We start from the raw sequence: 25,677 nt of genomic DNA on the forward strand, positions 1-25,677 counted from the left end.
GAACCATACCAGATGGTATTGCAAACCTCGGGGTAATATATGGTAATCAATACTAGCATCTGCTTTAAAGTGATGAGATGATCTGTCATGTGCTTAACAAACTCAGCTCATTTAGAGGTCCAGCAAGATGGCGAACAAGAAAATATTTTTCTGATGGGAATTAATGAAAGCATTTAATTTTCAGCAAGCAGGCTTCCTTTGAGCACTATCCTATTAATTAAAGAAAATTCTGACACCAATCTGCCAAATGAAAAACCTCCAGCTGTTTTCGTGACCTTGTCATAGTTGATTTTAAACAGAAAAATACCATATGTAAGAACTGTCTATACTTTGTCTGAGCTGTCCTCTAACTTGAACTAGTAAATTAAATTCCTGGATAGGAGCTGAAACCAAAGGGTGTATTAATTATATTCTCCATCAAGATGTTATAAGTTAACTAAGCTCATCTTAAAAAAAAAAGGATTAAGCTCATATTTTCTGTGGAGACTTCATTTTATCTACTCTCCCACTATCTTTTTAATAAGATCGTACCAAGACATGATGGTGCTGGCCAAAGACAGCCTCCCAGTATCTCATGGTGTGGGCCAAAGAAAGCCTACCAGAACATCATGTTACGGACCCAAGACATTGTTGACCCATCATTCCCATTAACACATTAAGCAGAATGCTATTGATGTTACAGAAATAGTATGGTTTTTCAAAATCCTATTTGATATTTCAGCCTTTAGTGCCTATCTTGAGTTAAAAGAACCCAGAAAGATTACTGCTTTGCTGCAATAGCTGAGAAAGCATACCCTCTTCGAACATTTAGATCCTGTTCAGATTTCACTGAACACACTTTGACCAGTTACCTCTGTGAATTATCATCCACAAACTACAGATCATGTGAATAGTTATTTAGTTCTAGACATAACCTTACTGAATCCAAGGCTATCTGAAGGATGCTGATCTTACAGTGTTGAACCTTTTAGTTTTTAATTGTTGTGGAAATGGGCTCACTTGAAAAACCATAAATTATGTCATTTGCTCTTCTCTTCCCCCTGCTTGATGCTGTAGGGTTCTATTCATGCATTCAGGTGTGGTTTCTATGTAATGACATTGCAGGGTATAGCTATGGGCATAGCATCTGAAGATCATTTTATGAGGGAAATTGCAGAAGTTCGGCAGATAAGCTTGCGATGGGCAGATGTTGCCAAAAAGGTGTAAATGACTTAGCACTCCATAAATGTTGCTTGACTTTGTGTTAGATGCATAATACAAACCAATGTACTTCTGTTTTTCAGGTTATATCAGATTCAGGGGACCTTGCACTAAGCGAGGTCTATAAGCTTATAAGTGAAGGTGAAAATTTACCTCTTAACTTGGAGAAGGAGTTGAAGGTATATACTCTTGTACAATGTAGAATTTGAGAGACTCTTGCAATCAGCTATTACTCATCCTCATTTTTATTCAAATTGATTCAGTCTTTAAGAGCTCGAAGTTTACTTTATTGCATCTGTCGGAAGCCTTATGATCAGAGAGCAATGATTGCTTGTGACCAATGTGATGAATGGTACCATTTTGATTGCATTGACTTGCATGAACCACCTCAAAAGACCTTCTATTGTCCGGCATGTCGGCCATCTCTTGAGGAGTTTATATCTCTTCCACAAGTGATGCGCAATGAAGAGAGGTAAGAAATGGAACTGTATGATTTCTTAAGTCTGTTGTTGCTAACAGTTTCTTGATGCAGTTCTGTCATTACAATGCTAAATTCACTTTTGTCCAGGAATACAAGTATCCATGTCTTATAGAATAGCTGTCAAGCATGCTGGTATTTCATTTTGTTCTATTACACATCAGATAAAACTTGACTTTTGAGACTGTAAGACTATTTGAAAAAGACTTAAAGGTGCAAGGAACAAAAGAGCTCTACTTCTCGCAAATTATTTTCTCAGTTGTCGAAGATGTAATTGAAATGCCCTTCTTTCTATGAAAGAGTTAAATATGGTTCCTTATTATGTTCAATAACATACTATGATGCTTCAATGCAAACGTATGGTGAATTATTTCCTAGAGAAGATGAGATTTTGATATGATATTCCATGTTTAGGCCTTTGTTCTTGAAACATATATAACTTTTTCAGGATATTAGATCATTTATCAAAATTTTGCAGATCAAGCAATGTAGGTGGACCTGATACACCCCCAGTCTGCCAGAGAGAATCAAAACGGAGAGGTTCAATAAGTTTTGGATCTAATTTGCATCAGAAATTGCAGGATGCAGTTGATTTACTGGAAGTTTTAAGATTTAGTGACATTGATCAATTATGGAGAGAAAACAAAAGGCCTCTTCACAGAACAGCCAAAAGACGTAGTAAGTTGGGAGGTGTTTATGTTATTTTGGCTTTCAATTTTTAAAAGAATAGTCCCCAGTCATTATTCTTGTACTGTTTATTCTTTAGTTATTCATTTGGTGATGGCTTTACATGCAATAACATTGTTGCATCTTGCATCTTGCATGATACCTTGCCTTCGTACATGATTGTCATCAACCTAGGTCTACACTGCCGGTGAGATCTCATCCGTGAGTAAGACAATGCTAGAGATGAAGCTGTCTTCTTAATTTTCTTGTAATCAGTTATTCAATAGTTCATAAGCACTTAATCCTTCCTCATTCATTCGTTTGGAGATTTCCTTAAAATTTTGCCTGTTGGAACTATTTCTTCTGAGCTTATTGTTTGATTATATCTCATTTTGCTCTCTCTATGAATCCTGAGCTTGTGAACTTGCATCTTCATTGGAAACCTTTTGCTGTGACCTTTGATTAATTTCTAACATGTTATATGTGTAACTCTTCAGGGAATTGCTTGTTCCCTGACTGAAGAACTTGCTTGTTCCCTGACACATCATGGGGTCACAGCTATTTGCCAAATTGTGTTTTGGTGCTAGTGTAGCTCATACCCAACATGTAAAGATTGCCTGTTGTGACAAGGATTTAATACCAGTCCCATACTAGTTTTGGTAAGCTACCTGACCGATATGGTACCAGAGTATCAACCTGTACCATTTGGTCTTATTGGATAAAATAATAAAAAATAGTAGCGAATGGTATTATACCAGTAAATAAGGTATATACTATATACCAATTGGTAAGGTTGAGATTTGAAACCTTGGTTCCGTTCCACTCTTGTAACCATTCATGTTTAGTAGCTTAATTTTGTTTTGGAATGTTCTTACGCAACATGATAGATATCCCTGATTGTGATGCCTAATTGTCACTTCTGAGTCTGTAACTGTCCATGTATGCCTCAGTCAGACTTGCTTTGGCTTCGTGATAACTCTTGTATCCTCAACAAGGCAGTTATATGCTAGTTGATGGTGATTGGCCATGATTAAAACTGTTTTATTTGGTTTCATTCTTAAACTTTGGCATCCTAGCTGCTTTCATATCTTGCTGATTCGTCTATAAGGGCAAAGTGCTAACCACTCAATAAAGTTGATTTGTTATGGTTTAGAGAATAATGTCAATTTGTATATTTTTTTCTATATTATCAGCATGCTAATAGCTTTACCATGAAATTTAGTAATATTTTATATTTTCTTAATTGTTATTTAGCAAATTTATGTATTTTCTTGAGGCTCTTGCACAGTCCCTTATCCTACCATCTGCTTTGCATTACGATCAGCAGAAACATAGACAAACTTTATGATTATATATTTCTCATTCTGAACGGTAACTTTATAGCCAGGAAAGTCTTGTTCTCTTTATTATCTGATCTAGCTAATGTCTTTTGCTTTGTCAAGGATGGAAGGTTTCAGTATTTGATGAGTTGGTGTTCCAGCTCTTGTAGTTGTTAAGATGGTCACAATAAAAGATCTGATTTTTCTTAGTTTGACTAGTGATATTGACCTAATCAGAGCTTGATGATGGGAAAATGTCCCTCTAGCTGACCCCAAACAGTTGGGATTTTGTGGCCGCTTTTTGTTTCAAACTTCCTTTGTTCCAGTGATCTATGATCAGACTGGTGTATCTCAGACCAAAGGTGTCCAAACAAATTTTTTTACTACTTTTAGGTTTCTGATTATTTCAGCCACTGTTTTTTCTTATAGTTTTGCTATTTAGACAAGATTTTGAAATATATCAACTGCTTACATGACTTTTTCCTTCTTTCTTGTACTTATTACAGTAAAACTTTAATCATCAACTTGGGGGTAACAATTGCCAGACTCTTGCGCTTGTGAGTACTTGTTCTTGGCAAATATGCACTGAATGCTTTAAAGATGCGACCAAAAACACAGATGGTCCACAGCTTGGCGATGATAGCCATTAGCCTGTGCATGATCATGATCCCGTTGAAGTGGGCCTCGGCATTTGCTACTGTTGCACAGGTCCATAAAGTCATGCTGTTGTTCTATGAGATGAAAAGGGTTCACATGGAGACATTCTTAAAGAACTGTTCAACATCCATGGTTGTAAGAAAGTGATGGGGATTAATGGCAGTCTATGAGGAGTCCTTTGTGTTGCGGTGCAAGTGGAAGGGTCGGGTCCACATGAACCAGGCCAAGGGAGCACGGTGACATCGGATTGATGTGAGCTGGTGGGGCTGGCCTGCTCTATCTCTGTCCTGTGGAATGTTGCAGGCCGCTAGTTGGTGCCTTTTGCTTCTAACATTTCACATGACCATGTCTACTGGGAAGATTGTGACTCCCAAGTACATATTTTTCCACATGATATGTGAGATGTCTTGGTTCCGTGGGAAAGCACTTGAACCAAATGAATTATTTGGTTGATACTAATGTCCTAAAGTTTTTTTTTTTTTTTCTTTTACTTTGAGCATAGCCTTCTCTAGGGTATTTACCTTGTATGTTTTTGTGACCATATTATTGTTGCTTGATCCAGAGGCAATGTGTCTCACATTTAGCATCCAAGTCTTTGTCTTGGATGTATGAGATGTATGTGTATCTTACCCACTTTTCGATACGATTCATAGAGTTTAAAATCTTTCTCAATAAAAAATTATTGGCAATAGCTCCTTTGCTTCTTCATCTCTGATGTTGTCTTAGGCTAATGGTGATACTGTTGTATTTGTGGTGGCCAGGCTCTGTTGTCACCTTGCCATGTGCATCTGGAAATAACAAGGTACTTGTAATTTGCTACATGTATTTACACCTGTTTTCAAGTGGAGAACACAATAAAATATCAAAAAGGGAAGGGAGACTAAAATTGTCTCCTTAAATTTATTATTTTTAATTGCTGAGATTTTGATGTTTACTTGCCTTTGTTAAGTGCTTATTTTTGTGGTTTCTTAAGATTATAACAAACATTAGATCATCCTCTCTTTCTTTTCTTTCTTGGAAACTCCAGGATTCTTTTTCTATGACAAGGACTGTCATGCCAATCAGCATATATCGAGATGACTTAGATACAGTAGTAGAGAAGTATTGGCACATATGATTGAGGTAAGTGGGTCAACTTTCTTTTTTGATAAAAAGTAGTTATTCTCGTTCTTTTATTTTGGATTTGAGATCACTAATATAATTGGCATCTTATCCAATCCTTGAAGGGGTTTTTTCTTATGAGCTTGAATACTGTTTTGTTTCAGTAATTTATCATGATTTTATGAATTCTTAATTAGTTTTTCCAAAGTCATTTTCATCCCTGTCGTGATACCTACTTGCAGGAGCATAACGAGTTAGTAAATTGTTATTGTCGTTCCTTTTGAATTGCAAACATTGGATTACACAAGCATAATTAAATAGAATACCTGATTGGCTTGAAAAATTTTTAGTTTACTTCAATCTTTAGTTTTGCAGCCACGTGTAAGAAACTTTGTTTGGAGAGCAAATAATATAAGCTTGAGAGGTGGATTGATTAAGCTGTGTTCGTAGTGCGTCTCCCACATTAATTGTTGCCCACGTTCTTCCTATTAATGTTTGCTACCTCTTGATGGCAACCGCTGCCGGCCTTCTTCAGTGTATGCGAGGTATGTAACTTTTTATCTCCTTTCTTCTCTGGCATTTGGACACGCACGCACTGTCCCACATTGTTTCTTCCTCTGTGACTGATGGCAGCAACACTTTTTTTTTTGTCTTCGTCTCAAAAGTCAACTTTTTTTTTCTGAGGAAGAATTCTAGAGACAAGCAAGTGTAGAGTTCACTTCATAACCCATACCTTGTTAACCTACCATTTTCATATCATCCGCAATGCAATGCATCACAAAATTACTCATTTTGTGGCATCTAATCACATCTTAATTTAATGATATTAATTTCTCATTCGAGGATTTATTTTTTTTTCCTTTTCCAACTCGTGTACTACTAGAAATTTGATTTTTTTTTATATTTTGTTTTTGACCGGTCGAGATATATGTCTTTCAGTTTGATTTCATGGATTAAAAAAAATAAAAATATTATTTTTCTCCAAAGAAGATTAAATAAATAAATAAATAGATAGGATTTCCGTGTGTATAAGAACTTAATGACCAGTCCAAAGGATTTGATGTTTCTCTCAGATACCTTAGTATCATTAGCACTCTTCCTTGTATACATCATCCTGCTTAATGTCAAGTGGAGGTTGGAAAGAGTCCCAACTGTGAGAGAAAGCGACGGCATCTTTGTTGCATGGGCTTCTAAAGTTTGGTCTGCTTGTGATGTGGATAACTAGACCCATTGCTATCTCACTCATATTGCCAAAATTCTCCTTGACATTATCACATAGATTTTTTTATTTTTCTATTATTATTATTATTATTATTATTATTATTATTATTATTATTATTATTATTGTGAGGAACAAAACAAAGACTTCCATTGGGAGCTGTTGTATGCATCCAAATCATAGTTGAGACTTTAGGCATTTTCCAAGATGAAGAAAGGAGCCAACCGCTACGCTAAAGTCCGATTACACTTTTTTGTGTGTTGGACTTGGTGGCAACAATCAATAGGGAGGACCACCCAAGAAACAAGGAGGATGAGAAGGATAAGAAAAATCTATACATCCTCGAGTTGTAGAACATTTTATGCCATAAAATGTTTCTTTGGTAGAATAATTAGCCAAATGAATCGATGAAGAATTTTCATTAGTAATAAGTTAAATTGACAAGGCTTTCTGCAGGATCTATGGAAAGAGAGGTGACAAAAATATATAACCTCGTTGTGAAATAAATAAAATATTTATATTTATATGTATATTTAGATATGATAGAGGGCTCTTGTCATAAATTGATACGACGCCAAAGGCATATGGAAAGAGACATAAATATAAAAATAAAGATTTTGATAATGTGAAGTTTACGAGTGAGTGACAAACGTGAAGGCGTGATAAAAGATTTTGATAGTTTATCGTAAGCAACCAAGTTCGATCTAATTTTTATCATCTATCTTTTAAAAAAAATAATAAAGTGACATAAATATAATCGTACTTTGTTCATAACTACTCTCCTAAATGGATATATTACAATAAAAAAATGTATATATATAATATTTGTAAATGTTAAGGGTATTATGGTCAATTACGAGAGTAGAGGAAGAGTCGTTGTTTGGGGGTCCATCCTTCACACCTTCCCGCCCCTCGTGTTCTTAACGTGAAGCAAAGCAACAACACCAACAACAGTAGCAGCAACACCAACTACTGGTCCACGAGAGACTACAACCTTCATTTCACCTCCCCGATCTCTCTCTCTCTCTCTCTCTTTCTTTCTATATATATATATCTATAATCTCATCTCCTCTTTCCATGTCCTCTTCTATCTCAATCTGGAGAGAGAGTGTGTGTGTGTGTGTGTGTGTTTAGATGGAAGCTGGATGGTGTGTCTCGTGGTATGGGCAGCTGAAGGAGAATTCCAAAGGGATCGCATTGATCTCCCTTTTCCTCTTTGCCTTCTTTCTCCACCTATGGTTTTAGGAGATCATGCGATTCCTTAGGAATTTTCCGTCGGTTGCTGAATCTTCATCTCTCTCTCTCTCTCTCTCTCTCTCTGGGCTTTGGCAAACAACAGACATCATCTTCCAGGTTCTTGCTATGCTCACTGATTCATTGAATAAGCTTTTGCTATAGTAGAACATCAACTCTGTTTGCTTAACAAGGAGTTTTTGCTTTTCTTATTCGTTTTGTTCCTCCTTTTTGTCTTTCTTATTCGTTTTGTTTCTTACCGATGAAGAAACACTTGTTGGTCTTTTTTTTTTTTTTCCTTGCAATAAAGAAGGACAAAAAGGTTTATCTAAATTAAAGAATTAGATCTACCGGTAATTTCATGATGAGTTTTTTGTTAGGAAACAACAAGTTTTAGGAGATTACACACGTCACATAGATTTGTAGAAACAACCAAATCAGTTCCTTGTTACAACCAAATCGGACTCCAAAGGTGATGAGCTTATTGATGAATGCAGAGGATATAGCAGCATTCAAGACAGAGAAGAGATGTCTTAAATGATCTTTAAATTTTACACAAGGCTTCTTAAATGAAACACAAATACAGCAAACTGGTTTCCTTGCATCCACTGACTAATTTATACACCAAGTGATTTTTTTATTTCCTTTCCTTTGTTTTTTCGAGTGATGTCCTACTAATTCTATCTATCTGCTGCTGAGGAGTAGAAAGGAGGCTCTACTAATTCTTCTTCTTCTTCTTCTTCTTCTACTTATCATTTTATTCGTAAGGGGGAGAATTTTGTGATGGAAAAGAAAGAGAGAGAGAGATGTTCATATTTTTTTTGTGATGGTAAAACTAGGAGAAGGGATGTTTAATCAATCGCAGCTCCAAATTGCTGGACCGGGCCTTATATCCATCTTATTTTGGCAAACTGAGCCCAACCCATTCTCGAATCACCATTTCTTTTCTTGATATTGCCGAAGAAGAAATTTGATATGAATTTTGCTCGGGATTTCCCAAATGAATAAATGCATATATGTCAAGTGCGGACGAGCAAAGTAAAGTGTCCTATTTCCTTTTTTCCATCTATTATGTGAGTATTTTATTTATTCTGCTGTTGACGTCCATAACGACGACCAAAAGAGATTCGTACCCCTTTTCTCTTCATTTTAAATATACAGTTAATGATTTTATTGAACGAATATATATATATATATATATATTGTTATTTATATTTAATGAAAAAGATCATTTAATCTCTCTCTCTCTCCTTTCCAAATTCGAGTCTCATCCATCCTTCATTAAGTAAGTAAGTAACTTAATGATGAACCAGTAGTGCATGAAGCTCTAGTTGGACGGACATGGGCATGGGAAGAGAATCGATGTACCGAGTACATTACACTTGGAGAGAAGTAAACACATGTGCACATTAGACGTATCGCCCACTTTTCACATACGAAAAATAAAAAAGGAGAGTGACCAACATAGGAGGAGGAGGATAAAGGTTTTGTTCATTTAATTTGTTTCCTATGGAATTATCTATCTTTATTAACATGTCTTTTATTGTGCTATCTCTCTCTCTCTCTCTCTCATGCGAAGAAGATGTTTGCATCAGAGAAGGAAGATGATGTCGCCTATCGAAACTGCTTGGAAATGTGTGCTTGCTTGCATGTGTCTCTTCTCTATGTTGTCGTCGTATTATCTTCATATAACGAGACTAAGGCACACTATTGAAACTGCTTGGAGGAAATGTGCTCGCGCGCGTCTCTTTTCTATGTCGTCGTAGTTGTATTTATCTTCGTATCACATTGTTATTTGCTCCAACTGCATAGATGTCATCATCATTTAGAATGTTGCATAAAGAGGGTCTGGTCTGGTCTGGTCTGTTTATACGAATCCACCAAAGGAGATGGAGATGGAGATGGAGATGGAGATGATGACATGTGAATCCACTTACCCATGGAGTTTCACTGCTTTTCTTAGTGGTGGTAGACTCATTCCTGACTCGTGTCTTCATAAAGCTGGAGATTCTTCGATTGCAATTTGCGTGGTTAGTTTTACATGTCATGGGCACTGATTCCCAAAGTTGGTGGAAAGAAGCTTGTTGATTTCTAGCTAGTTGATTTAGTAACATCTAGATGCATGGCACTAAAGAGAGAATCGTTATATCAGTATTAATCTATCTATGTAATGATCATACTATAAAGATTATTGATAATTATACTATCAGGATAAAGATGTATGATGGTATGATTCTCACTATTCAGGGAGTACCACATGTCAAAAACATAAAGAAAAATATGCCATTAGGTTAGTTAGATGAGTTTGGAAAGCATAAAAATATATAATATGTTGTATTAAAATATGAAAATAATTTTTATGCCATGATTTAAAATCAATTACTTATATCTAGTTTAACGATGCGTACCTTTTGATGCCATCTGTTCAGATATTTCTGTTTGATCTGTAAGGCCGTCAATCTACAACGAAGAACTAGATCCTTTATCCTCTTTTCCTATCTTTTTACGGGACTAAACTAACTAGATTGATGATGGCATTTAAAATAAACAAAACAAATTTTGTTTAAAAAATAATTTTACGGATTTCAAAGATTTTTTAAAAAAATATTTTATACATGCCCATGAATTTTAAAACAAGCCAATAAGTTCAATAAATACAATAATACTATATTAAGTCCAACAATCAATGCGAGTCAGAGTGATTGTATTTCATTAATGTCATACTCTATTCTATGTACCACAATGTTGTTAGTCTTTCCTAATATAGTTCATATTGACCATTGTAATTTATCTTATCAAGACAATCCTATTATTACATTCAACCATAATATGTATAAACATAAATGTAAACAGGATTACAGAAATAAATAATTTTAATTAAGCAAAAATAATATCAATAATAGCATCCACATAAACATGTATCACCATATCTTTTATGACTTGCTCACAAGCTCCATTCTAAGAACATGTTCTTTGAATATTTTACACTGTAAGACTTTTATCAATGGATCAGCAATCATAATAGTGGTGCTCAAGTTCTCAATTAACACTTGTTGTTTCTGGACTCTTTCTCTAACCATCAAGTATTTTATCTCAATGTGCTTGGAACCACTAGAGTACTTGTCATTATTAAAAAAGAAAACTACTGCGGTGTTATCACAAAATATCTTCAGCTACTTGGTAATTGAGTCGACCACACCAAGTCTTGAGATGAAATTTCATAGCCATAAAGCTTAATTTGTGGGCTCAAAGCATACCACAAATTCAGCTTCCATTGTTGATGATGCAATAAACGATTGCTTTGCGCTTTTCTAAGAAATTGCCCCACCAACTAATTGGAATACAAATCCTGAAGTGGACTTCCTATTATCAAGGCAATTTGCAAAATCAGCATCTGAATATCCTATCACTTCAAGCTGATCTGATCTATTGTATGTGAGTATATAATCTTTCGTCCCTTATAGATATCTCATTACTTTCTTTGTAGCATTCCAATGTTCCATTCCTGGGTTGCTTTGGTATCTTCCTAGCATTGCAACTGCAAAACTGATATATGGTCTTGTATAGGTTTGAGCATATAATAGACTTTCAATTATACACCTATAAGGAATATTCTTTATTTGATTATTTTCTAAGTCATTTCTTGGAGACTGGTTTTGACTTTGACTGAGTTTGACTTTGATTGAGTTTTTTACCTCCAGTAATAGGTATATCATTGGTTGAGCAAAGCTGCATATTAAATCTCTCCAAGATACGATTAATATATCATTTCTAAGACAATCCTAATAATTCTTGAGATCTATCCTTGAATATCTCAATACCAATAACATAGGCTGTCTCATTCATATCAATCATCTTAAAATTCTTGTTGAGAAATATTTTGGTTTCGTGCAATAAACCAAGATCACTACTGGCAAGTAAAATATCATCCATATATAAGATCAAAATAATAAACTTGCTCAACTTACCTTCAAGTATATACACTGATCAATAGTATTTTCTTTAAATCCGAAGGAAGTAATGGTATTATGAAACTTTATATACCATTGTCTAGAAGCTTGTTTAAGGCCATAAATTGATTTTTTAAGTTTACAAGCCCAACCTTTTTTCCCTTTTCTATGAATCCTTCATATTGTTCCATATAGATTTCCTTATCCAGATCCCCATTCAAAAATATTGTTTTCACATCCATTTGATGCAACTCAAGATCATAATGAGCTACTAATGTTATGACGATTCTCAATGAGTCCTTTTTAGAAACTGGAGAAAAAGTCTCATTATAGTCGGTGCCTTCCTTTTGAAAAAAACCATTGGCCACAAGTCTGTATTTATATTGTTCGATATTGCCCGTTGAGTCACGTTTTATCTTAAAGACCTATTTACAACCGACTCTTTCATAATTATTGGGTAATTCAACGAGATCCCAGACATTATTCTGGACCATTGATTTTAACTCTTCTTTCATTGCATCATACCATTTTTTAGAACCATTACTTTCTATGGCTTCTAAAAATGATAAGATGTCTCTTTTTATTCCTATATCATAATCTGATTCTTGTAGATATACCACATAATCATCAGAAATGGCATGTTTCCTTTTCTTTTGAGATCTTCTCAAATCTGCCAATTGTGGTTGTTCTACAAGATCATCAATGGCGACATCAACATCATGTGAGAGTTCTTCGATGTTATTTTGTTGTTCACCCTCATCAATACTCTTATTGATTTGAGAAACAACAATCTCTCAAATAAGAGATGATATGGTAAAATTAACCTAAATCTCCTCAATATCAAAATTAATCCTTCGAGATTTTTCACTCCCACTGATTTCATCATTTTCTAGGAATTTTACATTACCAGATTTTATTATCCTCGTACTATGATTAGGGCAATAAAATCTTTATCCCTTGGATTTTTCTAGATAACTAATAAGATATCCTGAAATAGTTCTTGGATCCAATTTCTTTTCATGTGGATTGAATACTCTTATCTTTATATGATATCCTCAAATATGTAAATGTCTTAGACTAGGCTTCCTATCAGTCCATAACTGAAATGGAGTTAATGGAACTAACTTACTAAAAACCCTATTTAAGATATACATAGTTGTCATAAGAGCTTCACCTCACATCAACTCAAGTACAAAGGAATAACTCATCATGCTCCTAACCATATCCATAATAGTATGATTTCGTCTTTCAACAATACCGTTCTGCTATGGCACACTTGGTAATACATATTGAGCACAAATACCCCGTTGTTCTAGGAATCTAGCAAAAGGACCAATATTCTGACCAGCTCCATCATATCTGTCATAAAATTCATCATCCCTATCAGATTTGACAGTTTTAACTTTTCTATCTAATTGTCTCTCAACCTCATTTATGTACACTTTAAGAGTATCAACGGCTTGAGACTTTTCATGTATTAGATAAACATAGCCATATCATGACAGATCATCTATAAATGTGATGAAATACCTTTCTTTACTAAAATAAGGAACATGGAGTGGTTCGTAAATATCAATATGAATAATCTCAAGGAGTTCTTTACTTCTTGTGGTATTTTTCTTTATATGTTTAGTTTGCTTTCCCTTAATGCAATCTATACAAACATCAAAATCAGTGAAGTCTAAATGTTCCAAAATATTATCCTTCACTAATCTTTCAATTCTTTCCTTGGAGATATGCCCCAATCGTCTATGCCACAATATAGAAGATCTTTCATTAATGAAACTATGTTTCAATCCAACACTTGATTGTAGGGTTATTAATGTCTTTGTAAACTCAAGATCCAAATTAATTCTGTATAAACTATCACATAGAATTCCAGAACCAACTTTTATTTAATCATAAAATATGCTGAGTTTGTCACTACCAAAAGAAAGATAATATCTCAACTCATCAATTCTAGAAAGAATAACTAAATTTCTAAAAATTATAGGAACATAAATGTGTTAATAAGATCTGTCAGATGACCCGTCTCTAAGCGTAGACGATAAGTTCCCATTGATATCACTTTCTATCACTTTCTATCACTTTCGTTTTAAGACGATTTCCCATACTATTGAATTTTTCATGTTCTTTTCATTTCCGAATTGAAAGAAATCCTTGTATGTTATTAGTAACATAAGTTGAAGTACCAGAATCAATCCACCAAGTGTTAAAAGGAACTTATGTAATGTTTGATTCGAAACATACGAAGGTCGAGTTAATACCTTTCTTTTCGAACCAAATCTTACGTTTGATGCAGTCCTTCTTCACATGTACTTTCTTGCTACAAAAGAAGCACTTTACAATAAAGGCTTTCCTTTCATTAGTTTGTTTAACATTTCCAGACCCGACAAATCTTTTTGATAAATAATGCTTCAACTTTCTTTTCTTATTACCAACTCCTTGAATAGTAGTCATGATATTATATGAACTTTCCTACCTTAATCAAGAGAATTGAGAATAAACTACATGAGGAAAGACTCATCAATATTCATGCCTAATGTTTTAAGTTTTGTAGCTTTATCAGCCATATTGAGGATGCGATCCTGAATTCCTTAAGTGTCATCATACTAAGCCATAGTTAGTTCTTTCATTAATGTGCTAGCCAATGACTTATCAGCAGATTTAAATCTATCTTCAATAACCTTTAGATATTCCTGTACACTAATTGCAATCGATAATGAAGTCTTTATGTTGTTTGCAATTATCATTCTTATAAACATTAAACTAAGCCTATCAGATCTTTCCCAAGCTTTCATTTCATTGACTTGTTCTACAGTACTTTTATCAGTCAAGTTTACAGGCTTTTCAATAAGCAATGCTAAATCAAGATATAATACACCTAGTGTAAATTTCACATGCTCTAACAATTCTGAATAATTTGATCCAAAGAGTACAGGGACATTAGAAGCATAAGAATGTATGGGTGGAAGTACCATTGCAAAAATATATAATAACATTAATACTTTGAGTTTGTCAAAAATTGATGAACTATTGATATCATCTATATTACACCTTTGGGTGAAATATTGACATATCTAGTGTTCACTCAAGAATATTTATGGAGGACTGATACCATCCTTGTAGAATAGTTTTGTTACCTTTGGGTATACAACCCCTAAACTGCAAGGATATTCAAAATAGTATCATCCTACCCCATCACATAATTATTTGAATTAGATTCTCCTTTAGAATTATCTAAATCTCCTAATTATATGTGTCATTATGAATATTATTTTTTAATATCATTTAGGATTAATTCTTTAATATTATTTTATAAGTCATTAGTCTAGGTCACTTTGGTGGTTACAAGACCAATGCAATAATATAAAATAAAATTTAAAATATCCTATAAATGATAAAACTTTTATTGTAATTTATATCACAAAATCTATCATCCCAGGCCATGCCTTCATTTGAAAAGTAAATATTATTTCATAATTTTAAATATATAAATGTGAATAAGAAAATAAAATTCTAAAAAAAATAATTGGATTTTGATTTTATTTACCACATGTATAATCAATAATTCATATGAGAAAACTATAAAACCAAACCATAATTTATAGCTTTTATATATATATATATATATATATATATATATATATATATATATATATATATATAATCCAATCAAATGATCAAAAATATAATCATGATTAAATTTAATCATAATTATAATAAATCACATTTATCAATTTTATAACTGAGAACATAAACTAAATTTCTTAATTTCATAATATTAAACTATAAATATTTGATAGGATGTAAAGCAGAAATATACAATTTATGAAAGGCAAAACTATAATATGATAGAAATTAGACCCAAGGGTAAAACTATAAATATGTTGACAGAACATAAACTGGAATTACGAAATTTGCAAGGGTCATAATTGTAATTTTATAAAACCCTAGTCTTGAGGTCAAAATCGTAATTATACCAAAAACCCTAATTTGCCTTGCTGTCGCCGCTTGCATGTGCGGTGCTACTGCTACTGCTTGCGGCGTGGATGCCCACGCCCAAGCAGCCACAGCTGCCTGCGCGCAGTCGCTATCACCGTGGTGCTGCCTTTGCCCACGCATGGTTGTTGCCGTTGTGGCGATTCTTACCCGCGTACGGTCGCTGCCACTTGGGCGCGGCCTGCCCGCTCATGGACGTCGCTTGTGCGCGGCACCTGCCCATGCGAGGTCGCCGAATGGGTGCGACCCACCCGTGCACGACCGCCGCCGGGGCTCTCTGCCTGCGTGCGACCACCATATGGATGGGTTATACCCGTGTGCGATCGGCCGTCGCATGGGCACTGTGATGCCCGCGTACTGTCACAGACAAACTTCTAAACAGGATGTTTGATGTAATGCTTATGTATGTCTGTGTCTTTTGGTATGTTCATGCTTTGTATAGCATGTAGAGGGACGGTCGAAGGCTTAATAGTCCTATTTTAGTTGGGTTGGTGGCCACTTTAGGCTTGTAAATAAAGGTTGTGTCATGTGGACACGTGTGAGAGATTTTCGGTCTATAATGGACCATTTTACCCTTTGTTGTGCAACTATTCAGAGCTTGTAAAATCTTTTTGTAATTTGCATTGTCTATAAAGTGTTTTTCGGAGATGTTTGCTTGTTGATCCCGAGTGAGGCGTTTTCTCTGTCCTGTTCTCTCTTTTGTGGGTCCTAAGGGACCATGGGAGGCTTCGGGGAGGCTGACCTTTGCGGACGGACACGCAAGGGTGCCGCACGACTTAGGCAAAACCAGCTAAGTTCATGACAGATGGTATCAGAGCGGGATAAGCACTCATAGAAACACTTAGCATGCAAACGTGGGGGACCTAGCCGGGCTGCGCTGAGGGAAGTCAACACACGCGCGATCGTTTGGGGGAAAACGGGCATAGAGATGTAGGGAAAAAGAGTCGTTCGGAGGAGCAGGCATCTGAGATTAGCATTCAGAAGAATTGCCAACCCTTCGCGTAAGAGGCACCACGAGAATAGACAAGCTTGGAAGAATGTGAAGCGCACAAAGGTTGGGATGGCTTAGTTTGAGCTACGGCTCAATGTTGACAACGATACTTGATGGTGCTCAAGGCAAGCGAGGTGCTTGGTAAAGGATGAGACCATACAAGGTGGAATGAGTTGCTCAACGACCAAAAGAGTTATGCAAAGCTCACAGAGGTGAGGAGAATTGCTAGCTCGAAGAATTTGGTACTCATGTATGGGCTTGTATGCGGACGATGGAATGTTCGTGGCCATCCCAAGGCGACCGAAACTCGGCGCCATGGAGCATTGAAACTTTCTCTTCGGCATGTGAAGGATACGTCCATAGGAGGCTGAAGGGTGCAACTAGTTCAACATGTTGCTAGGTCTTGAGGGGTGTAGCGGGGGCTGTATTGACGTGGAGTTGCAATCTAGCAAGTGTGTTTGCAGGAGGCAGAATAATGCACAGTTTGTTCAGCAGATCGGAGTAGTCCAAGGGGATGGTGGTCTCCAAAACGAAGAGAGATGTTGCTCCAACGGGACAGTTATCCAGGAGGGATAAGTCCCGGCTCTCTAGAGGGAGAATCATGTGGGACGGATCTCACAAGTTGAGGAGGAGTACCTTAGCAAACAATAACTCCACGAAGCTCAATGGACTGAGCAAGCAGCGAGGAGTCGTCGCATGATCTCGCTTGAGAGAATGCATTGGTGGATGCATTGCGAGATCAAGTGGGGGAGCGACCCAAAGCAACATAAATGAAGGCACACTTGGAGTCGATATGGAGATCGGACTCAAGGGAGGGTTGACCCGTGGAATGGTGGGCGCGAGGGCCACCATCAACTCAATGCAAAAACGAGGAGCGGAATAACTTGGGTGTAACTTGGCGAAGTACCCAAGCCGCATGAAGGGAGCCAGCATAGAAGATGGAACATGGAGCAGAGGCATAGTGCTTTCCTTGGACAGAGGTCAAGGACATGAACTCTTGTAGAGGCAAGAGCAGGATCATGTTGTTCCATGGGTCATTCATTCTGACAGAGCGGACTCATCTTGCATGGTGCCAAAGACGAAGGGGGCTTTTGGGCACATGCACTTTAACTCGGAGGAGCATTTGATGGAGGAACTAAGGCGACTGAATTTGTGGAGGCGAAGTTGGGTTCAGAAGGCCTTAGCACGGGGCAAGAGGATGCAGAGGTGCGTACACTTAAAGAATATGCCACAATGTTGCCATTCGAGTTGCTATAAAGGAAGCGGTGCATAGCGAAGATTGTGCTGGTAGGGGTAGAGGCCCAGGATCCAAACAATGGTGCACTAATTGCAGCGAAGTCCGGGGACTTTGGGAACTACTAGGCGACGGACTGTCCTAAAGCAGTTCTTCATCTTGGTGTGACCCAAGAGTGGGTGGATGAAGGTCGATTGCCAAAGGAGCGAACAAAAGCGAAGGTGGAAGAGACCCTACGATATATTGGCATAGGCCACACATGAAGGGACCACAATTCGAGTTCATCCCACAACGATCAGAATGCAATGGAGATGTCACCGGGAAGCGACATGGTGCAGCGGATCGCGGTGGAATAGTTCGTGGCAATGCGATACACACAATCTGGCCCCGTAAGGGACTAGATCATACGGAGGTATGATCGGGAGCTACTGGAAGCTCCACTTCGGTGAACAACACGACGATAAGAAGAGCTATAGATTCAAGGAGTGAAGGCCATGGTACCGCAGATGCGGGTCTTCTGTGCATGCATCGAATTTTGCATCGGATGAAAGCCTTGGTTATCAGTATATGGGGGTTGTGTTCCACCAAGGGAAAAGTTTGAATGCAAGTACTAGTGAGTCCCATGAGAGGGACTTGATCATACAGCGGTATGATCGAAGCAGCTGGAGAGTTGGACTACTCCAGAGCCTATATTCGGTTAAGGGAGCCCAACAAGTCAGAGGACAAGGTCGAGTAAGCGAACGTTGCAACCAAGGAAGCTAAGGAGAACAGAATCGGTGCAAACCCTACAACGTGATGGCAGAGGCCGTGCAGGGGAGTTGCAGTCTGTCTTTCCATCGACCAAAGGGAGCTGCTTGGAGAACACAGAGGTGTTGAAGCAGGGGGTCGAAAGTGGCGAGGAAGCGACGATGAGTCTAGAGGGACTTAGCTACCCAAAAAAATCAAGCATCAGATAGAATGAAGGTGGACTCGGAGGAGTACCACAGAGGCATATCTACTGATTGTGAAGAAAAGGGATGCAGATGCGAGGCGACGGATAGTAGTGCCATGGGCATGGCAGCGCCATGGTACCGCAGAGGCGGGACTTCCGTGAAAGTCATTGATCCCTTGCTCTCATGGAGGGAGAGTGCTTGGTCGTGAAAGGGGCCGAGGAGGTGGAGCATGCAGAGGCAAACTCCAAGTACCGAGACAAGGCTGAAGGGCAGAGGCCAAGGAACTTCGTAAGACAGGTGTCAATGAGTTTCTCATCAAGATAGCCGAAAATGAAGGACTTCGGGTCATGCAAGAGTGCACGACTAAGGAACGAAGTAGTCAGTACGCGGTGCTGTACCTTCGCTACTTAGGGGAGTAGGCGGCAGGGTTGATGGAGAAGACGGTACAATCCCAGAGGCGACCAAATCTATTAGAGAATTACTCCAAGTTGGGGTGAAAACTTCCTACATTCCAGAAGTTCAATGGTATTGAGAAGGTGAATCACAGTAGCTAACTCAACGCAAGGAGTGCAAACACTTCAAGTGCTTCAGAAGTGTGAGCAAAGAGCAGGCGAAGTCCAGTAACCAGCTCGATGCATGGAGTACAACTTCGAGGAGGCGAGCGAAGTCAAGTAACCTTTGCCTTCTCAACTCTTAAGAGAATGGGCGAAACCGAGTACCCCAATTCTCTTATCTATCCAGTAGAGGAGCTCTGCATATGTTCAAAGACCCTTCGAAGATAATGGAAGATAATAGTGCTAGTCATAGGTGCCCAGCAAGCCAATCACATGAGTGATGGCACGTGTGACTTAATATAGAATCTTTTTGCTTATTATATTTTGGCATATATCACTTTATAACTATTGCATAAATGCATACATATATTGTGATGTCCTTGGATTTGTGCAATGGGAATCGGATCGTGATGAGATCACGATAGTGAGATCGATTCACCTTTAAACACATATCCTAAATAATCCTGGTCATAGGTTACTCGAGAGGGATATCGTGATAACCGGACAGACTGGTGTGTTGTATACCCGTCCATATGATGGATGCAGTTGGTCTCATAGCTGCTTGTGTAGGGACACTAGGGATACAGTACAGGTGCTTATTGGAGAATGAGTTCACTGATTGATCCGCTTACGGAATGCTGGATGGTTGATTATGCCTTATTGTCAGACAGCGATTCCGTAGTCCTAGTGGTGTATCTGGTCCTTAGACTTGAAACACCAAGGATGTCCTGTATGAGTCCTCCACTCTTTGATACCAGACTTATAGGTTTGGCTGTCCCAGATCTAGTACAACTAGTCATTGGGAGTGGTAGTCGACCTTACGAGTGCTATTGAGTGTCGATAGAGGATCATCCACTCTCGACGTCATGAGAGGAATATCCCATGTGTTCTTGCTCAGACAAATCCTTGGCCAGGGTCATTCGAGTTGAGAGAGAAAGAGTTCTCCGGGAGAATCCGATTAGAGCGAGACTCGAGAAGAAACCGTGTGGGTCTGACAACACCATGCTCGATATACAGTCTCTGGTATATTAGATGGATAAGGGACTATAGGTATACGGTAACTGAGGACAGACAGGTCCAATGGATTGGATTCCCCTGTATCGTCTGGGGACTACGGCGTAGTGGCCTAGTACGTCCGTAGTCGATGAGTCGAGTGAATTATTACAAAGATAATAATTCACTGAGTTAGAAGGAGTTCTGATAGGTATGACTCACAGCCAGCTCGATATTGGGCCTAAAGGGTCACACACATATGGTAGGCATTGCGATGAATAGAGGTTCGAATATGAGATATCCGACGGAGCCCTTGTCTTGTTGGATGCAGATCCAATACCCACTAGGGGAGGACCCATTAGGGTTTGATAGGGGACCTCTATAAATAGGAGGGATTCATAGCCCCATGGGCTAGAGAGCTTTTGTTTGCCTTTTTCTATTCTCCTCTCCATCTCCACCTCAGAGTAGGTCTAGAGTTTTGAGGAGCGTCGTCGCAACCCTGCTGTGTGGATCACCGCTAGAGAGGAGGACGCTTGACTTCCTTCACCCTCTCCTAAGGATCTACAAGGAAACAGGGATATACGATCTCTCTAGGTAACACAATCTACTCTATACGCAGTTTCATGTTTCACGGATTTTTGCGTACCAATCTTCGCACGACGATGAACATCTCTTTGGGAATCGGGGATTTTGTTTTTCTTGTTCTTCCACTGCGCATATGATGTCGCCCCCAAAGATTTCCCAACAGTGGTATCAGAGCCAGGTTGCTCGTGCGATTGATTGGTTTTGAACTGCGTGTGTTGTGTTTAGTAAGAATTTTGACGTCAAAATTATTGACGCAAAAACAAGGAAGGGCAGCAACAGTTGCTGCCCTCGATCTACATGCGTGCAGCGCAGCCGAAGGCGGGCAGCACAGTGGCTGCGTTTGTTGCAGCCGGCCGGGGGCCTGCTTGCAGCAGGCTTGCTACCGGCGGGACTGGCAGCCCACGGGCAGAGGCGCCGCAGGACAGCGGCGCCTGCCGCTGCTCCCGCGGAGGGGGCAGCGCCCAAAGGGGGCGCCCACCCGCAGCGGCAGCGCTGCCAGCGGGCGTGCCGCCTGCAGGCGATGGCAGTGCCATCGCCCCGCCGCACAGGCCGCCGCCGGCAGGGTGGCGGCGGCGGCAGCAACGAAAAGGGGGAAAGGGCATTAGGGTTTTCTATGCAAAAGATAGTTTTGCCCCTCGAAATTTGAGCAATTCCAATTTCTATCTTTTGTCCAAATTACGAAAATACCCCTATGAATTCAAAAATTCCCTATAATGTCCCTGATTTCAGAAAATATTAATGAATTAAAAGGTTTAGTTGATTATTATTTTATTATTATTATTATCTAGTAGTCCTACATGATGATGATTATTTATACATGTGATGTATGATGTGTGGACGGATGATCATGAACCATGTGATGTGTGTACCTGTGATTATTATTATTGAGGTCTGCGAACCTCCATTATATTTCTCGTTTATTGTCGGGCCTGCGTGCCTATGATTAAGTTGTAATCACATGAGGAGGCACAGCGGGAGCATGGATGCGATAGCGGGACCCACGAGACGGACGATTGTGATGCATGAAGATGCATCAAGATGTCGACGGAACCGACAAGGACGAAATGGACGATCACAGGGCATGGAGATGCACCGTTGCACACATAGATCTTGATGTGAGTGATTAGGTCTACTGGCTCGGGCCTAATCATATTAGGTTGTGGTCCATGATCATCTGGTGTAATTGCTTATACACATACTAGATATGTATATATATTTGCATGCGATGTAGATATATATTAAATATGTATATGTGTGACATGTCATATTAGGAGACTAAATCATAAAAACATCTCTCGATAATATTAAGTCGGTAAACGTGAGGCAATTACATTGACCCACGTGGCCTTCCATCGTTATAAGTAGGAACCGATTCCTGGTGTAAGTTGAGTTGGTCGAGTCCCTCGAGACTCACCTATATCGCGATTCGCTATCTTGCTTACGACATAGAGATGTCACCGGTGACCTGAGGGCATGGTATACTTGGTCGAGTCCCCTGAGGGTATATCATCAAATCAGACTCATCTTGTAACGAAGGTGTTGACTTAACCGAGCATCATGGTTGGTCGAGTCCCTCGAGGCTATAATGTCCCTGATTGCAAAATCTGCATGTTATTTATTTCTGCTACATCTTTATTTTCAGTAAATGTCGCTTTCAAATCCCTTACGTGGCATACTTGATGTCAACCGCCTAACTGGTCCAAATTATACGGATTGGCTCCGTAACTTGAGAATTGTTCTCACAGCGGAGAAAATCGTGTACGTCCTTGATACAGTGATGCCTACGCCCGAAGAAGGGGCAAACGAGGATGAGATCGCTCGCTACGTGAAGTACATTGATGACTCCACTCTTGCTCAGTGCTATATGTTGGGCTCTATGACTCCTGAGTTACAGAGACAACATGAAAAGATAGATGTTAGATCCATTCTCCTACATGTCTGCAAATTGTTTGAGGAATAGGGAAGGACTCAGCGATATGAGATATCTAAGAGCCTCTTCCGCGCTAGGATGTCTGAGGGGACACCGGTTCAGAACTATGTCCTAAAGATGATTGAGTGGATAGAGAAACTCACAGGTTTAGGAATGGTCCTAGAGGATAACTTGTGTGTGGACATTGAGCTTCAGTCCCTACCAGATTCCTTTTCATAATTCATAATGAATTTTAATATGGACAAGCTTGAAGTGACTCTCCCAAAGCTTCTCAATATGTTGAGGGAGGCAGAGAGTACTATCAAGAAAGAGAAGCCAATTCTCTACATTGGTGAGACCAAAAGGAAAAGGAAAGCAGAAAGGTCCCTTAAGAAGGGAAAGGGCAAGGTCAAACCAGGTAAAGCAAAGGTTGCTAAGAAAGACCCAGCAAAGGACAAATGCCAGTGCTTCCACTATGGTAAATATGGGCACTGGAAGAGAAACTGCAAAGAGTACCTTGCACAAAGGGCGAAACAAAAGCTTGATGAAGCTTCAGGTACATTCATGATCAGTCTCCATTTGTCAGACTCTTATGATAACATATGGGTATTGGATACCAGTAGTGCTTATCATATATGCAATTCATTACAGGTTCTGGCAAGGCCTAGGAGATTAGAGAGAGGCGAGATGGACCTCAAGATGGGTAATGGAGCAAAAAGTTACTGTAGTAGCTGTTGGCGAGGTCACCCTACATCTGCCTAGTGGAGCTTTTATTGCATTAGATGCATGTTATTTTGTTCCTTCTATTATCAAAAACATTATCTCCATTTCATGTTTAACAGTTAGTGGATATAAATTTGTTTTTGAGAACAATGGTTGTTCGATATTATTAGATGATAAGATCATCATGAAAGGAACATTGCATAATGGTTTATTTATATTAGACACCACTCCACATATCATGAATGTAAATGTGTCCAAAAGGAAACGAGATGAGTTGAACAGTGCATACCTGTGGCATTGTAGGCTAGGTCACATCCATGAAAGAAGGATTCAAAAGTTACTAAATGATGGATATCTAGATCCATTCGACTGTGTGTCATATGCAACTTGTGAGCCTTGCATTCGTGGAAAACTGACCAACTCTTCATTTAGTGGAACTGGAGAGAGAGCTACTAAGTTGTTGGACCCATGTCATAGTGATGTATGTGGACCCATGTCATAGTGATATATGTGGAGCCATGTCAACTCATGCCATTGGAGGTTACTCCTACTTCATTACATTTATTGATGATTTCTCAAGGTATGGATATGTGTACTTAATGAAGTACAAGTCCGAGGCCTTTGAGAAATTCAGAGAGTATAAGAATGAGGTGGAGAACCAGACTGGAAAGAGTATCAAAACACTTCGATCAAATCGAGGAGGTGAGTACTTAAGTACAGAGTTCACTCAGTTCCTCAAGGACTATGAGATATTATCCTAATGGATACCTCCTTATACACCTCAACTCAATGGTGTCTCTGAAAGGAGAAATCGTATATTATTAGATATGGTACAGTCCATGATGAGTTTCGCTGACCTACCTATCTCATTTTGGGGATATGCCCTAGAAACCGTAGTTTACCTTCTGAACAGAGTTCCAACTAAGTCGATAGTGTCTACACCATATGAGATATGGAAAGGGAAGAAGCATGATCTTAAGGTTATTAAGATTTGGGGCTGCCCTACACATGTTAAAAGACACAACCCCGATAAGTTAGAATCAAGGACAGAGCAATGCAAATTTGTGGGATACCCCAAGAAAACTTATGGGTATTATTTCTATCATCTCGAGGACCAAAAGGTCTTTGTAGCTAAGAGAGCAGTGTTCCTTGAGAAGAAACACATTCTTGGCGGAGATAATGGGAGAATGATAGAATTGAGCGAGGTTGGAGAACCAAGCTCAAGCACCACTCTACAGCCCGAGTCTGTTCAGGTACCTAATACACAAGTTTCAACTTTACGCAGGTCTGATAGAGTATCCCATCCTCCTGAGAGATATGTGGGACATATTAGAGAAGAGGATGTAGGGGATATTGATCCTCAGACCTACGAGGAGGCTATTATGAGTATAGACTCTGGGAAGTGACAAGAAGCCATGAATTCTGAGATGGATTCTATGTACTCCAATAAGGTTTGGAACCTAGTTGATGCGCCCGAAGGTATTGTACCCATCGGTTGCAAGTGGATTTTAAGAAAAAGATCGGAGTAGATGGAAAGGTAGAGACCTATAAAGCAAGGCTAGTGGCTAAGGGGTATCGTCAAAGGCAAGGTGTTGACTATGACGAAACCTTCTCACCCATAGCAATGCTAAAATCCATCAGAATTCTATTGGCTATTGCAGCACACTATGATTATAAGATCTGGCAGATGGATGTGAAAACCGCATTCCTCAATGGGAACCTCGAGGAGGAGGTGTATATGATACAACCTGAGGGATACGTGTCCAAGAACTATCCAGATAAGGTATGTAGGTTGCTTAGATCCATTTATGGATTAAAGCAAGCTTCCCGAAGTTGGAATACAAGATTTGATGAGGCAATCAGATCTTATGACTTCGTTAAGAACAAAGATGAGTCTTGTGTATACAGAAAGGTAAGTGGGAGCGCTATCA

General features: G+C 38.8%; 1 protein-coding gene across 4 annotated transcripts in view; it reads left to right on the forward strand.

The window, feature by feature from the left end:
- Window positions 1–5,028, forward strand: part of LOC135584465 (lysine-specific demethylase JMJ17-like) — a 54,374-nt gene extending 49,346 nt beyond the window's left edge. For 3 of the 4 annotated variants that reach the window (XM_065126340.1, XM_065126342.1, XM_065126343.1), the window contains 5 exons: window positions 1,105–1,200; window positions 1,284–1,379; window positions 1,464–1,672; window positions 2,157–2,356; window positions 4,170–5,028. In XM_065126340.1, the coding sequence (XP_064982412.1) occupies window positions 1,105–1,200; window positions 1,284–1,379; window positions 1,464–1,672; window positions 2,157–2,356; window positions 4,170–4,180 (612 nt within the window). In that variant the 3' untranslated portion in view covers window positions 4,181–5,028. Of the gene's footprint in view, window positions 1–1,104; window positions 1,201–1,283; window positions 1,380–1,463; window positions 1,673–2,156 lie in introns of all 4 variants that reach the window. The other variant, XM_065126339.1, reaches the window with a different exon arrangement.
- Window positions 5,029–25,677: the final 20,649 nt, after the last annotated feature.

The sequence above is a fragment of the Musa acuminata genome, chromosome BXJ2-9, assembly GCF_036884655.1.
Source record: "Musa acuminata AAA Group cultivar baxijiao chromosome BXJ2-9, Cavendish_Baxijiao_AAA, whole genome shotgun sequence".
Classification (NCBI taxonomy): Eukaryota; Viridiplantae; Streptophyta; class Magnoliopsida; order Zingiberales; family Musaceae; genus Musa; species Musa acuminata.